At 34.9% G+C, this 16780-nt stretch overlaps 1 protein-coding gene across 1 annotated transcript in view; it reads left to right on the forward strand.

Annotated features, from left to right (window-relative positions):
- The window catches only part of USH2A (usherin), a 611994-nt gene that overhangs the window by 436276 nt on the left and 158938 nt on the right, over positions 1-16780 (forward strand). Inside the window, exons 47-48 of the mRNA XM_069459264.1 lie at positions 8869-9058; positions 12357-12525. Of these exons, the coding sequence (XP_069315365.1) occupies positions 8869-9058; positions 12357-12525 (359 nt within the window). The remainder of the gene's footprint in view (positions 1-8868; positions 9059-12356; positions 12526-16780) is intronic.

Here is a 16780-nt window from a genome sequence, read left to right on the forward strand (position 1 = left end):
CAGTAAAATTTAATTTTCATATGTTTTAATAACATATACAGATAGCCTACCAGCCTGTTTGATTATATGCATGGAGTGTATCAACTCATCTTTGTCTTTGGCCTTAACATATGCCTTGCTTTTGACTACATCTTCTGTAGTACAAATCCTTATGGATGTTTTTTCTTATCCTGTATAAACCAAAGATGCCGCAGCACACAAATGTAGAAGAATCAGATGGACCCTTCTAGTATTATTAGCTGCTTCTTTAGAAACAAGCTCTGTTTCTACATTGCATTTTCCATACTTGTCATATTATCATCAGCTGCGTCTATATCCCAAAAGAATACTAACTACTGATCGATAGCCCGGACATGTCTGGCCATGGCCTACACGTGCCCTGGGTAGTTCATTTATTTGCCTTGGTGGATTTGCTAGAGTGGAATTTAATCAATAGCTAATTCATTAATTCTGGTGCTCGAGAATGTAGAGACTGCACTGGATGAAGGTAGCGAGCTGGCTCTGGCTTTGATTGAAATATGACAAACACTACAGCTGACAGCTTCAGTGGATACTGGGCTGCCTGTGAAGTTTACTTATTTCTTCTCCATAAATGGATATACTAAGAAAAGAACATAAACAAGAAAGGTGTTTTATTACATTACTGCTAGTATTCCAGAATGCATGATTTCCAGGCATGAGGCTTAAGGGAAAGTAGAGAGAGAATGCAGATCATGTCTTTTATTGCCTTTAATTGGAACTGTGGCAGGTTTTTCATTCCAAATCAGTTTGGGGGCTGTATTATTGATGAGGGCACTGAGGTATAAGGTCTTTTGCAGCACTCACAAATAATTATTTTAAAATTTGCCTCAAGATCCTTGATGACATCAATGCCATTTTTTTACACACCAGTTTTCCAGAAATCTTTCTGATAGTAGCATAGTCTGAGTATCTCTAAACGAAGGTTAAACCACTATCATCAATCATAATTCCCCCTATATTTTCGAATTCCTTAACTTGGGGTTGAGTATGGCTCAAGAGGTCAGAGCTTGTGGAAAAAAGAGTTTTCCCTTTTTTGCCTCCCCAAATTTGAGGTGAAACTGTAAGGCTTCTACTTTTTATACTATGACATTAGATATCAGGAATCTCTTCTATTCTTCATTTCCTCTTCATGACATTTTTCAGTGAATGATAGCTTAAACAGAAGTAATAATTTTACATTTTTGTGAAAGAAAAAAGTAGACCCATATTTTTGTTTGTTTGCTTGCTTTAATAGGAAGAATGTAGGGCTGAAGGACGTATTGTACAATATCAAAGCACCTTTTTCTTAACCTGTATTTTAAACTCCCTCACCAATCTGAGCAATTGTAGACAACTTTTAATTTGGGCTAAAATTTTCTGCTTAAAACTTTAAATGATATGGGAAGAACTCTTGAGAGAGAATTTTAAGTACATTTAGTGCTATTGTACAGATCCAACCAATAGTCTTATGATCACAATAGCTTTTAGAATGCATTATCGATTTGATGGCCAATGAAATTGTTCTGATTATCACACTCACTGTTTAACAAGACCTTAATAGACTATGAACAGAGCATACAGAAAATAGAACATTGACCTAATTTTTGACCTCTGCTAGCACTATTTTCGTTTTTTCGCCTCCCTTTCTTTCCCAAATTTCTAACTTTTCTACTTCTTGTAGCTCCCACAAAAGAAGCTCAGTCGCTGAAGTGGCTTTGGAATGCTTCTCAGCAAAATCCAGTTTTTCCTCTTCATTTGCTTTGCTTTTTAACTGCCACTGTGTTCCCAGCTTTCTGAACACACATATTTTTTTAATTGGTTCCATTACAAACCTACTCACTAATTGTGGGTGTCCTCAATGGAAAGACTCTCCCTCCTGCTCAGACAGTTCAAGCATCCTTTCAGTTTTAGTCATACTAGGTCTCAAAGATCTCTGGACCTGTTTTCTCCCTGAACTCTAGTCCCATATATCCAGTTGCCTATTGAATTTTTGTTGTGATATCTATAGTAAAAGGAAATAAATAATAAAGATCAGAGCAGAGATAAATAACATAAAATAATACAAAAGATCAACAAAATGAAAAGTTGGTTTTCTGAAAAGATAAACAAAATTGACAAAACTTTACTCACCCTAAGAAAAAGGGAAGACCCAAATAAATAAAATCAGAGATGTTGCTTTTTTAAACAGTGAATAGTGTCCTTTGATACACATAAATTCCTAAATTTGATGTAGTTTATTTTTCTTATATTTCCTTTGCTTTTGATATCATATCCATGAAATAATTGCCAAATTCAATGATGGGAAGCTTTTTTCTTATGTTTTAAGAGTCGGACAGTTTTAGCTCTTACATTTATGTCTTTGATCAATTTTGCATAATTGGTAATTCTTAATTTTTGTATATGGCATAAGGTAAGGGTCAAACTCATCTCTTTTTGCATGTGGTTAACAAGTTTTCCTGTCACCATTTATTGATATTATGAAATTTTGATCAAATAGAAGAAATAATCTAATCGAAAAAAAAAGAAAGAAAAAGGAGATATTACAACTGATACCACAAAAATTCGAAGGATCATTAAAGACTATTATGAGCAACTATATGCCAATAAATTGGAAAACCTAGAAGAAATGGATAATTTACTAGACACATACAACCTACCAAGATTGAACCGTGAAGAAATAAAAAACCTGAATAGACCAAGAACAACTAATGAGATAGAATCAATTAAAATAATGTTCCATATTCCATCAAGTAAAAGCCTGGGACCCAATGGCTTTATTACTGAATTCTACCAAACACTTAAAGAAGACCTAACACCAATCCCACTCAAACTATTCCAGAAAATTGAGGAGGAGGGAACATTTCCAAATGTATTCTATGAGACCAATATTACCCTGATACTAAAACCAGGCAAAGACACAACAAAAAAAGAAAACTACTGGTTAATCTCTCTAATATCTCTAATGAAGTTTGCTCAACAAAATACGAGCAAACTTAATTCAGCAACACATGAAAAAGATCATTCATCATTATCAAACGGGATTCATCTCAGGGATGCAATGATGGTTCAGCATATGCAGATCAATAAATATATGATAATTTCAATTGATGCCAAAAAAGCATTCAATAAAATTTAGCATTCCTTCATGATAAAAATGCCCAAAATACTGGGTATAGAAGGAACATACATCAACATAATAAAAGCCATATATGACATACCCACAGCTAGGATCATACTGAATGGGGAAAAACTGAAAGCCTTTTCTTTAAGATCTGGAACAAAACAAGGATGCCCACTTTCACAACTCTTGTTCAACAGTACTGGAAGTCCTAGCCAGAGCAAATAAACAAGAGAAAGAAATAAAGGACATCCAAATTGGAAAGGAGGATGTCAAATTACCCTTGTTTGAAGATGATATGATCTTAGATTTAGAAGAACCGATTCTACCAAAAACCTATGAGAACTGATGAACAAATTTAGTAAAGTTGCAGGATATGAAATCAACATATAAAAATCAGTAATATTTCTATATACCAGTGTGAACAATCTGAAAAAAACCCAGAAAGCAATCCCATTTACAATAGCTATAATTAATAAAATACATAGAAATAATTAACCAAATAAGTGAAAGACCAGGAAAACTATAAAACACTGATGAATGAAATTGAAGAGGATACCAAAAAATGGAAACATATTCCATGTTCATGTATTGAAAGAATCAATATTGTTAAAATATCCATACTGCCCAAAGCAATCTATAGATTCAACCTCTGTCAAAATACCAGTGACATTTTTCACAGAAATAGAAAAAAAATCCTAAAATTTGTAAGGAATCACAAAACGTCCAAAATAGCTAAGCCATTTTGTGCAAAATGAACAAAATGGGAGGAATCACATTGCAATAATACTACAAAGCTATGCTAAAACAACATAGCACTGGCATAAAAACAGACAAGTGGACCAATGGTCCAGAATAGAGAATCCAGAAATAAATCTATGCATCTACAGTGAATTCATTTTTGACAAAAGTGCCAAGAACATATATGTGGAAAGGACCATCTCTTCAATCAATGGCACTGGGAGAACTGGATATCCACATGCAGAGGAATGAAATGACCCTTATCTCTCCCCATATACAAAACTCAAATCAAAATGGATTAAAGACTAATCTAGGACATGAAGCTATGAAGCTACTAAAAGACAACATTGGGGAAACACTCCAGGACATTGGTCTTGGCAAAGATTTATTGATTAATACCTCAAAAGCATAGGCAAACAAAGCAAAAATGAACAAATGGGATTATATCAAGCTAAAAATCTCCTGTATAGAAAACAAAATAATCAACAAAGTTAAGAAATAACCCACAGAATGGAAGAATATATTTGCAAACTAACCACCTAATAAGGAATTAATAACCAGAATATATAAAGAGCTCAAGCAACTCATTAGGGAAAAATCAAATAATCCAATTAAAGGAGCAAAAGATCTGAACAGGCATTTCTCAAAAGAAGACATACAAATGGCCAACCAGGTATATGTAAAATGTTCAACATTACTAATCATCAGAAATGCAAATCAAAATTATGATGAGCTATCATTTCACCCAGTTAAAATGGTTTTGAATAAAATGACTTGAATAAAATGACAGGCAATAAGCAATGCTAGCAAGATGTGAAGAAAGGAAAACCCTTACACACTGTTAGTAGGAATGTAAATTAATACAGCCACTTAATTAATACAGTGTGAAGGCTCCTCAAAAAACTAAAAATAGAACTACCATATGATCCAAAAATCCCACTGCTGGATATATATCCAAAAGAAAGGAAGTCAGTATATGGAAGAGATATCTGACCTCCCATGTTTATTGCAGCACTATACACAATAGCCAAGGTATGGAATCAACCTAAATGCCCATTAGTGGATGAATGGATAAAAAGAATGTGGAACATACACAAAATAGAATATTATTCAGACATAAAAAGAATTAAATACTGTTATTTGCAGCAACATGGATGGAATTGGAAGTCATTATATTAAGTGAAATAAGCCAGGCACAGAAAGGCACGTACCACATGTTCACATTCAAATGTGGAAGTTTAAAAAGTGGCTCTCATGGAGACAGAGAGTAGATTCATGGTTACCAAAGGCTGGAAAGCATAGGAGGGAGAGGGGGGATAAAGAGAAGCTGATTAATGAATACAAATACACAGTTTGATAGAAGAAATAAGACCTAGTGTTTGCTAGATCAGTAGGGTGACTGTAGTTTACAATAATCTATTGGATATTTCAAAACAGCTAGAAAAGAAAGAATAATTTTAATGTTTTTAGCATAAAGAAAAGAAATATTTAAGGTTATGGATATCTCAGTTGCACTGATGTGATCTTTACAAATTATGTGAATGTATTTAATTATCACATATATTAACTTGAAAATATATATATCTGTTATGTACCAATAAAAACGTTTTTAAAAAATACCAAAACTTCCCAAGTGTATTATCCACCTGTGATTTAACCAACTGCTAGTAAAAGCTGTTACATTCAGAGAAAGATAACACAATGTAGACACTCTGCAATGTGTCATCTACAATGTCATCTGTGTGGGGCGGGGGGAAAGAAACAGGAAAATGTGAAAAAATTTAACCCAGAGTTTTGAGAGGAAAAAAAATGTGTGTAGACGTGGTGGCTTTTATCAGAAGTTTTATGATGGTACTTAAATTTCAGTCCCTAGTGCTCTGAGAGCTAAATAAACACTAGTCAAGAACATATCTACAAACATGATTCATTCAAAGGTTTCCAGTCTATTTATGTTTATGCATGACTATACAACTTCCACTGATCTGTACAAAAAAATCTTCAGCTTTTTTTGCCCCAATATTTAACATTTATTCCTGGGGTAAAAGAATGTTCCTTTTAATTTACTCTTAAACATCAAAGCAACGAAACCATTAATCCAGTTAATAAACGGTGCATATTTCTCAGAGATGCCATTTATTTTCATATCAGCAACCAAAGGATTTTTTTCAATGTCCCTCCAGTTGGCTCTAATGAGGCATCCACAGACGTTAAACCCACTACTCTTTTTTGATCATTTACCTTCATGAACTTGATTCAAATCCTCAAAAGCAAAACTTTTAAGTAGTTCATGTTATCACTGAAGGTATGGGTGGTCTTACTAACAGTTATGTTACATGAGAAAGAGAAGTCATAATGACAAGGTGTTCTACATGGTGTAGAACATGGTGTCTACATGTGGACTTTACTAGTTCACCAGCTTTAGTGGTTAATTCAGATCCTTGAATGTCACTTAAATGTAATCTTTTCTAGTTGGTTATGCAATGAATACAAAAGAGGTATCTGCAGAATGCAGAATTAATTTTGAGAGTTGGATTAAAGAGTTTAGAATTATAACAGTGACTATCCAAGTCACCCATGAAAGTTCTTTCATAGGTGACATTAATTTCTTATCTATGGAGTCTTATTACGGCATGTGTTATGTTTGTATGTCCCCAAAAATGAAATGATAATTTTCTTTTTTTTTTTTTTAGCAGTCTATTAAAATGTCAAAGTTTATCTTGACTCCTACTTTTTAATATAAATGTTTGGGCTTAATTGAATTCCTAACACGTGATGTCACCTGGAATTCTGATAGGGTCCATTAATTTGGCCTGCAAGAACATATTTGTTCTTAAAATGAAAGGTATATTAAAAATGTTATTTTAGAAAATGGCAGAAAAGTGGTCAACATACGTTACTGTGAGACTTTTATTCTAAGACTTTTGAAGTATAGGAACAAGTCTCCATGTGCTTGATTTCTGCCAAAATACCTACTGAAATGCTTTATATATAAAAAGGTACCCTATAGCTATTTATGATTGATTGTTAGGGCTAGAAATTCTAGAACTATAAAGAATTAATCTTGAATGTCAGAGTTCCACTTTTGAAAAAAAATAAGAACAAAAATAATAATTATTTTTACATTTACCTAGTGTTTTGCCAAGAGTGTTTTCTTTGCCATGCTACACTGCAAAAATATGTCATATTGAAATCTCTTGGGCTTTATTAAAAACTTTACTTTCTGCTTATAGAGCTTATTAAGAAAATACTAAAGATGGTATGGATATATGACCTAGGCAGTATCTTTCTGGCAAGTGAACCAAGTAAGAATTAAAGTTCTATAACATTAACCTGAGAGTAAATCATTTTATTCAGGGTTGTCTCCTCTGTGAATAGCTTTCTGTTATGACCTCATTTGCTATAGCAAATGAAATATTAATATATCATTGATAAGGCAGAAAAGTTTTGATCAGTTGTTATACCTTCATTGTATACCAACCACTTCCCGCCCAAAAAAGTATATTTGGATTTAAAATAAAACTGTGACTCAATTTTTAAAAATCAACATCTTCTTTAAGAACATGATGGCATAAAGGTATTCGTTATGAGAATCTCCAATTCCTACATTTCTGATCAAAAACATGTCTGATCATGCTAGTTAAGGAGTTATTGGAGAAGTAAATCTGTTTAAGTGAGTTAAAAAATTAAGATCTATCAAAGTAAAGCATATTTGAAAGACGTTAGTAATATTAAAGAATTGATCAATTTGGGCATGTATTTTGGCTGCAAGTAACTAAACACTAGACAACAGAGACCCGAGTATAATAAATAGTTCTAGATATATAGTAGAACCTTGAACAACATGGGGCTTATAGCTGGTGATTCTCACACAGTGGAAAATCCACGTGTAACTTTTGACTCCCCCAAAATTTAACTAGTAACAGCCTACTGCTGACTGGAAGCCTTATCAATAACATAAACAGTTACCACATATTTTTTATGTTACATGTATTATATACTATATTCTTACAATAAAGCAAGCGAGTGAAAAGAAAATGTTATTAAGAAAATCATAGAGAAGATAAAATATGTTAAAATTTACCATTTATTAAGTGGAAGTGGATCATAAAAGTCTTCATCTTCACACTGAACAGGCTGAGGAGGAAGAGGAAAAGGAAGAGTTGGTCTTGCTGCCTCAGGGGTGGCAGAGATGGAAGAAAATCTGTGTAGGAGTGGACCCACATATTTCCCACCTGTGTAGTTCAAAGGTCAACTGTAGACAGTTGTTGGCGTTGTTTCAACAATACCAAATACCATGGCAGCATCTTTTATGATTCTTATGGCCTATCTCGAATGACTGCAAGATGATTGCGGAAGTTGCAGGCATCATGTTTAGCAGAAAGACAGAGGAAGGTAGAAAAGGGCAGCTGTGCCAAGAAAGCTAAAATTTCCTGGGAACCTTCATAGGAATCCCATAGCAGTGTTACAGTGGCATCTCTTTGAGCAGCTGTGGGTTCTCTCACCACTCCCAGCTGAGGTAAGGCAAAGGAGAAAATGGTTAGAAGTAGGGATTAGGTGTGCCACATATTCTCATTGTCACTCTGTTTACCAAGTCATGCTATTTGTGTCCTATCTTTGCTTAGCAAACCAAATGTTCTGCTGATTTTCCTGATTAGTCACAAACAGTGATATTTCCTTTTTGTCTTTGAAACTTAAAGCAAAAGTCCACTGGACTCATGCCATGTGTTATTCTCTCCAAAGCTAAAATAGTTTTGAATGATTCTCAAAACATATTATATGGTAGTCACATATATGAGTGTGTGCATATATATATATATATATATACACTTAACTGTGTAAGTATTTATTATATGTATTAATATCTATAGCTGCCACTTTTTAGTTAGGAAGTTGTTGACAAAATAGACCTTTTGACCAATCTGAAAGATTAATTGAAAAGTAGGTGAGGCTGCTAGCAGCAATGTTAAATGCTGTCTCTTCAGATGTATTGATTATTCTATCTGTTGCAGATCCCTTCAAATTGATTGGATGTCTCCAGGGAAGCCAAACGGCATCATTCGTGGATATGATCTCTTACGGAAAACATTATATTCATGCCCTAAAACTCAGAAGGACCACAGTGATGAGTTCTGCAAGGCTGTGAGGTGTCAAAAACCTAAAAATATCTGTGGACACGTTTGCTATTCTCCTGAAGCTAAGGTAAATCTTTTCAAACTAGTTAGTGAATTATGTTTTCCTCACTAAAAACTCCAGATAAAATCACATTCTTCTTACACCATGACGGATCATGATCAATATTTCCACTACTCTATCAATAAGATCCCACAGAGAAGAAAGGATACTTACAAAAATCCTATCATCCTTATGAATATTTTAGCCTTCCCATTTTTCATTATCTTCATAGGAAATATGAATTTATTAGAATAGGAACATCCTATATTTGTATTTGACTGAGTGACTTGAAATTTTCTTTATAACAAATCCATTCAGCCACAAATGGGTGTTTGTTTACATGACACTGATGAGTAACTGCGTATAGAACCTTTCATGGTTTGTCAGAACTATTTTAGAATTATGGTCATTTGCAGATTAATGTTCATATTAGTTGCTGTTTAGGAATCAGATCAATAATACAGCCAGACAGAAGAGTTTGTAAATGGCTTTTATTGACAAACAACACAGAAAATCCTTAGTTTGAAGGTAGGATTTCATGTAATAAAATAATGTTCCTATTTGTCAACAACATCACACATTCAATGACTAAAACTACTACTAAATTCATAAAATTCACTGCAAAAGAACATAGTAATTAAGAAAGTGAGTTATTGAAGCAATTTGGATCAAAATATAAATTATTATGGCTGACACAAATTTAGCAGTATTTACCATCTAAGAAATGCATAAAGCCAGCAGTTACCAACTATACATTTTTTTGACACTTAGCCTCCAAAATTGTCATTATGCCTAAGTTTTACATCATTTTAAGCCATTAAATATGCACATATTTAAATATGCACATATGCACATCTGATGAACATACTTTTATAAAATAAAATAAAATTTTGTATTTCTGAGAGGAAGAATATTGGAATAAATTTGCCCATTAAATATGTTCTCCCTGAGAAAGAAATAAAACTTGGGAAAATGTTGGGCAGAATACAGAATTCACTTCTCAATTTTTTTCTTTTGCTTCTATTATTTTAATATGTATTATCTAATGAGAAGCTGGCAAGTAGAGTATAATTGTTTAGGCATCTGAATTAATGATTTAAGGCTTTTCCAGTGCAGGAACCAGTGTGTTTCATCAAAATAAAAACTGATTCTGGCCAGAAATTATCTGGTAGTTTAGGTTTTCCTACTTCTCTCCAACCTCTCACCCCAGGAAATATGTACTCAAACTTAACCCCAAGCTATAATTTACAAACAATTCTTTTTCTTGCAATTTTAATTGACTTCCTTTAGTCTCTTTCACTGACAATGCCTGTGTTGTCCCTTTAATGCTTGAAATGAAAAGAAGACTTGATTAATCACTATAAATATCAGGGACCCAAAATACTAACACAAACCTCACCACATGATTACAGCCATAGTTCTCAAATCACAGCATCTGACCTGGAGGGCTTGTTAAAACACAGGATTGCAAGGTCCTCCTCCCAGAGATTCTGATTCAGAAGGTCTGGAATGGGCTGTGAAAATGTGCATTTCTAACATGCTCCCAGGTGAAGTCTCTGCAAATGGTCCAGGGACCAGACTTTGAGAATCATTAGGTTACAAAAGTGCTTCTGGAAAACACAGAGCAAGGAAAAGGCCACCTATTTGAAAATTAGCCACACACAAATTAGCTCCAGTTACTGAAATTTCCATTTACATTTTCTGAGACAACTAACTCGAAGACTGAAGTGCAAGATTAGGAAACACTCTGTTTATAGAGAGACCTCCCAAGAGAAATAATTGCTTGAAAAAAACTTTCCCTCTGGGACCCATTCATGATCTAACCCAGAGTGGGCAAAAAAAAAAAAAAAAAAAAGGCAGGTGTTTGCAGGGCTCAAGAGGCTTGAGAAAGCATTGATAATGAAAGAATGGTAAGGAACCACTCCTAATGGGCCATCACTAAATAAATATTTGAGGAATAATTTCAAAAGAGGGTGATAAGTACTGGATAAACTTGCTGAACTAAAAAACCAAATGTGTTTATCCAGAAACACACTATGTATGAATGGGACTTCAATAAATGCTTTAAGATTAAAAAACAAATGGCAAAGTTTTTAAGTCAAAAGAGGAGAGTGCGTGTTGTTTTATTCTGACCTGCATTTCAAAATCCCAGATAAACACGTAGAGAGTTCTAGTTTAACTTTTAGAAAGGGACACAATTTCAAATATGGCATTGAAGGGAGAAGTTGCCCAATTTATCCTTGAAATTAGATTGACTTTGAATCCTTATTGCTCATAACTAAACCCAGCAAAAGAAATTCATTACAGTTGTTTCCGCAAGGCTATCTGGGGAACCACAAAGGTAGACTTTGAATGTAAGAGCCCAATTTCTTAGCTTTTAGATAACTGTTGAAAAATGAATGAAGTATTCAGCTAGTGGCCCTGTTGAAGACTTAGAGCTTCTACATTCTACAGTTCCTGTGCTGAGCTTGGCTCGAACGTTGGTGCATGTTGGAGGTAGCAATGAGCAAAAAGAAAAAAGGGAAATGCCTCTTAAACAGTGGTTGATTTGCCTACCACAGGAAGCATCTATCCAATTAATGTAACTTATGCCAAGTATAGGTTCTGAGGCTACATTTCAGCAACCTTTCAGTGTTTGATTTGTTGTATATGCAGTGTGTCAGCCTCTCAGACCTCAAGTGAGTATGCAAATAATTATTTGATTGTTCAAGCACATCATTTCTTCCGTGGCTCCTGAAGAAAACAGAGTTAAAAGGGCTTTTCAAAATTAATTTCCATATAAATTTCCTTTTTTTAATGTGGTAGCCTGTGAGATAGATATATATATGTATGTAAATGTTGGACTCTGTTGAGATTGCCTTGTCTGAAGATTGGGTTCATAAATAAGTGATCACATAAATTATAAGGAAGTGCAATTTGGTTTTTTTTTTTTAAAAAAAAAGAATGATCAATGAGAGACAATTTTTACAGATGTGGTATTTTCAAATTAAACAATCATTAAAATAAGAACATATGTAAAGGAAACTATTCATTTATAATTCTAAACATCTTTACATTGGAAGCACTGATATTCAAAAGATAATTCACATTTGGAGTGTCACAATAGAGCACAAAGCATGGTTGAAGACTAAAAAACTGCATTTGTATCAGATAGCATTGATAGAATTTGAATGATGCTGGAAAATACATTTTTTAAACCTATGAAATGTGAGTAATGTCATTTCAGATCAAGGCCTTATGAGAAAATAATTATATCACATGAGCTATGGTGGCATAATACTTTTAATTAAACTGCTGTTTCTTGAAACTGATCCCGAACTTTCAGGTGTGTTGTAATGGAGTTCTCTATGACCCCCGGCCTGGACACTACTGTTGTGAAGAAAAGTATATTCCGTTTGTTCTGAACTCAACTGGAGTTTGTTGCGGTGGCCGAATACAAGAGGCACAACCAGACCATCAGTGCTGCTCTGGGTATTATGCTAGAATTCTACCAGGTGAGGATCATTTCGAGGTATATTCAAAAATCTGGGGAGCCTGAAAACACAAACACACGCCTCATGTCAGTGAACGAATCCAAACACCTCCCGACATAAACCGAACCACAAACACATAGCCAATGGTCTGCTTTAAACACTTCTTCCTTCAGCTTTGTTGAAATATAAACAAGGCTAGATATCAGCAAAAGAAAGAGGGAACACAAGGGGCTTACAATATCTAATACATAAGGAAATATATCTGAAGATCTTCTTAACTCCCTTTATTTTGTGGCTGTATTTTATTAACATGACTGCTGACTGTTCCACTCCATGAAGACGTTCTCCACTTTCTCCACTTCTATTCTGAACTAGGCATCCATTATTTCTGGACAGATTAGAACTGCAAATTCCACTCAGATGAGAACTCTAGGCCGTTGACAGTATCCTCTCATCTTTCTAGGTCAGACAGGGACAGGATGAAAGAATGCAGCAAAGCCTAGTAAACAGGAATTTTTCCCCCTCATTTTTTTTTTCTATCAGCCAACTGTACTAGCCATTTCTCTCTAAATTTCAACTACGTAAAACAAGGCCTGGTGAATATAATTGAGAATAATGATGATAACAACTAGCATTTTTAATATACCAAGTCTCTGGCAAGCTCTGTATTAAAAGCTTCCCATACGATACCTTATGTGATCCACAACTGTAGGAAATTGGTATTTTATCTGCAGTTTGCAAATAAGAAAACGAGTTTAGAGAGGATCAGCAACATACCCAGATTGACACAGGTGAATATGAATGGAAAAACTAAAATGCAAATATAGGCCTTTCTCTCCCAAATCTGTGCTGTTTCTGGTACTTTACTTACTGCCTCTAATGAAAATACATCAACATATGTTAACAATTTTTTTTTTAAAGGACTACTCTAGACTTCTAAACTTCTTTACTACCACTATCAGTTACTATTCATCCTGGCAAAGCCCCTGAGAATATAAAGTTTTTCCTACCACATAAGTTTTAATACTAACACCTGCTTTAAAAATCAGAAAATAGATGTGGGAGGAAGAGAAGAAAGCTAAGTTTTTTGGAGGCCTTAGGAAAGCTGAATGCTTTGAGATATCTAGTTTAACATGAAATTTATTCCAAACATCCGGTTCAGTGTACCTCATGTTCAGTATAACTATGTCCATCCAAAGTATATGAAATGAGACATTGCCTTACCTGGGGTCTCTTTTGCATAACATTGGAGCAAATATGGAAAGTGTAGTGATTAAATACTACACAAGTATATTCAGAGCCAAAAACCTTCACTCTTATCATTTTCTCTAACAATTCATTGAAAAAAAATCTATATAACAATGCTATTATTTCTGATTCTCAAGCAAAAATACTTCCATAATTGAGTAACTCCTAGTTAACCATATTTTCCAGGTAAGCAAATATGTTGATGAAAATTAGGATCTTATACAAAAGTGTTAACCTGTTTTATGCTACTGCAGTGATAACAACTAATCAAATACTGTAGAAGTTTTACTCTCTCAAAAGAATTTATATTTGGGGAGTTTTCATCTATAGTTCATATCTTCCTTTCCTTGTGAATAAATGCTTTAAAATTTTAATTGCAGAGATGAGGTAGGCATTTCCTGTTGTTCAGTTCTTACCAATAGACCATATGGTCTTAAGTCTAGCATAGAACTACATAATAGCATTTTAATTTCCAAGTCACATTAAAATTTTTTTTTTTTTTTTTTTGAGACAGAGTCTTGCTTTGTTGCCCGGGCTAGAGTGAGTGCCGTGGCGTCAGCCTAGCTCACAGCAACCTCAAACTCCTGGGCTCAAGCGATCCTACTGCCTCAGCCTCCCGAGTAGCTGGGACTACAGGCATGCGCCACCATGCCCGGCTAATTTTTTCTACATATATTTTAGTTGGCCAGATAATTTCTTTCTATTTTTAGTAGAGACAGGGTCTCGCTCTTGCTCAGGCTGGTCTCGAACTCCTGACCTTGAGCGATCCACCCGCCTCGGCCTCCCAGAGTGCTAGGATTACAGGCGTGAGCCACCGCGCCCGGCCCACATTAAAATTTTTGATGTTATGATTTGCAACAAACTATCTAAACTTGGAAAAAAATCCTCTGTCCCTTAAAGCTAATGAAAAGTACTTAGTGGCATCTATCATTGTTATTAACTCAGGAGATTTGCCTGTCACTTTCTCAAACCTAATGCAAAGTGTCAAATTTTGAATGGAGTGCACCATCTACTTTTGATGTATTTCAAAATAAAATTTAATATTTTTTCCTAAAAGCCAAACAAGCCATAGAAGCCCATAAATCATTTATTGACATTATATAAACATTTTAATATCTAATTTTTAGAGCAAGAGCTTTTAAAGTCTCTATTACAGCCTTCCCAGGTGCATTGCCCACTTACTCAAGAGGAAGCCAATACACTGAGACAGCAGGGGTTACAGCATAGAAAGAGTTTAATATCCCAGGTGCCACGTGAGGAGACAGGAGAAATTTCTCAAATCCATTTCCCCAAGAATTTGGGAGAAAGGGTTTTTAAAGATAGTTTGACAGGGAAAGGGCTAGGCAATTGGGTCTGGTAATTGTCTGGGTTCAGGGAGGAACCATAGGAGTATAGCAATTGTCTTCTTTGCTGAGATTGTTTTTGGGGCTGGGGTCACCAGACCAATTGAGTCAGTTCCTTGGTATGGGTCACAGTAATCCACTGGAATGCAGGGTCTGGAAGATATCTCAAAAACCAGCCTTAGGTTTCACAAGGGTGATGTTATCTATGCGAGCAATGAAGAAAGCTAAGAATCCTTATGACCATCAGCTGTATGTGTCCTGAGGAGTGGGCAATGACAGGTGAGCAAGCTGGGGAACCATGGCTGGTTATACATGTTTATATGTTTCCCCTACCTAGTTCCCACCTTGTGGCCCTTTATTAAGTTCATAAAGAGCAGTTTCATCTCCATTTTCTCTCTATATACGCATGCTCACTCAGACCTGAAGCATTTTAGTATCTACCAAACTGTTGGGCATGCCCCACATTCAGATTCTTCTTAGGTAGTTCATTTTTCACAATATTAGAATGCCTACCATGGTATCAAGAGAAAAAAATGCCATCTCATGGAATAATCAGAGAAAGCATTTTTCTCCAATCATTAATCTCACTGTACCTAAGCGAAGAGATTATCTTTTGACCTCTGTTCTCGGCCAATGGGCTTTGTTAACTAGTTTAATGCTGTTTACATCAAGAAAGCAAGCACATGGCCCCAAAACATCTTGTATCTAAATGTAATTAAAATCTAATCAGTAGTCTGCCAGTTCAAGGCTGAGATGGGTATGGGCATTTTTATATTTGTAGGTGAGTCTGAAATATTGGTTATTAATATTTACTTCATTTTTTTCTCAGCATTTTCCTCCATAACACCCCATAACAAAGAACACCAGAGAAAAGAATGCTCATTTCCCCCTCCCCTTTTTTATAAATATGCTAACAACCCCAAGCAAATGTTAATGTGGGTCATTCTTTGATAAGAATAACAATTAACTGTTAGACTGCATGGTAGCTTTTAGAGAGAAAACATTTTCAAGCCTGGCCTGAAATAGATTCATTTTGAAAGGTTAATGAGAAGGTGACTGATCCTTGTATCTTATGTCTAATAGCCCTTTTTTGAGGGGAAAAAAACAGTTTTATTCCTCATTGATACAATCCACATCTGTTTTTTATGAGGTCTTTTCTTCTGTCAGGAACTGAATAAGATTCTGAGGGATTCAGGGAAATACGGCTAAAATATCTAAACCAATTAACATTTGTTATACTCCAAAGAGGCTTTTTCTGGGAAAAAAAAAAGCGTTGGCTTTCCCCAACATAGATGTGTACACAATGTTTTCTCTAAGCCCACTGTTGTCCAAAGTGATATTTAACTAACTGATGCTGGCCAGGACCATGTGATACAGTATGTTAAAGTTTACCAACAAGGCACATATGTTCTCTGACTGTAAAGACTTAAAAAATATGACAACCACAGTTCAGACTAAACAGGAGAATTTTTTTTTTTTTTACCCAGAGGAATGTAACACATATAGAAGCTTTACTGTTTACAGTAAGCTCATTTCTCCTTTATTGGCCTCTGGTAGCCTCATCATGAAAAATTTACTAAGTTCCCTTTTACTTATAGATACCACATTATAGGATCCTTTCAAGGATGGTTGACTAAGCCAACTGTCCCCTCAATTCTAGGAATCCATATCTGGAGAGAGGACTG

This window comes from Eulemur rufifrons, chromosome 27 (genome assembly GCF_041146395.1).
Source record: "Eulemur rufifrons isolate Redbay chromosome 27, OSU_ERuf_1, whole genome shotgun sequence".
In the NCBI taxonomy this organism is placed as follows: Eukaryota; Metazoa; Chordata; class Mammalia; order Primates; family Lemuridae; genus Eulemur; species Eulemur rufifrons.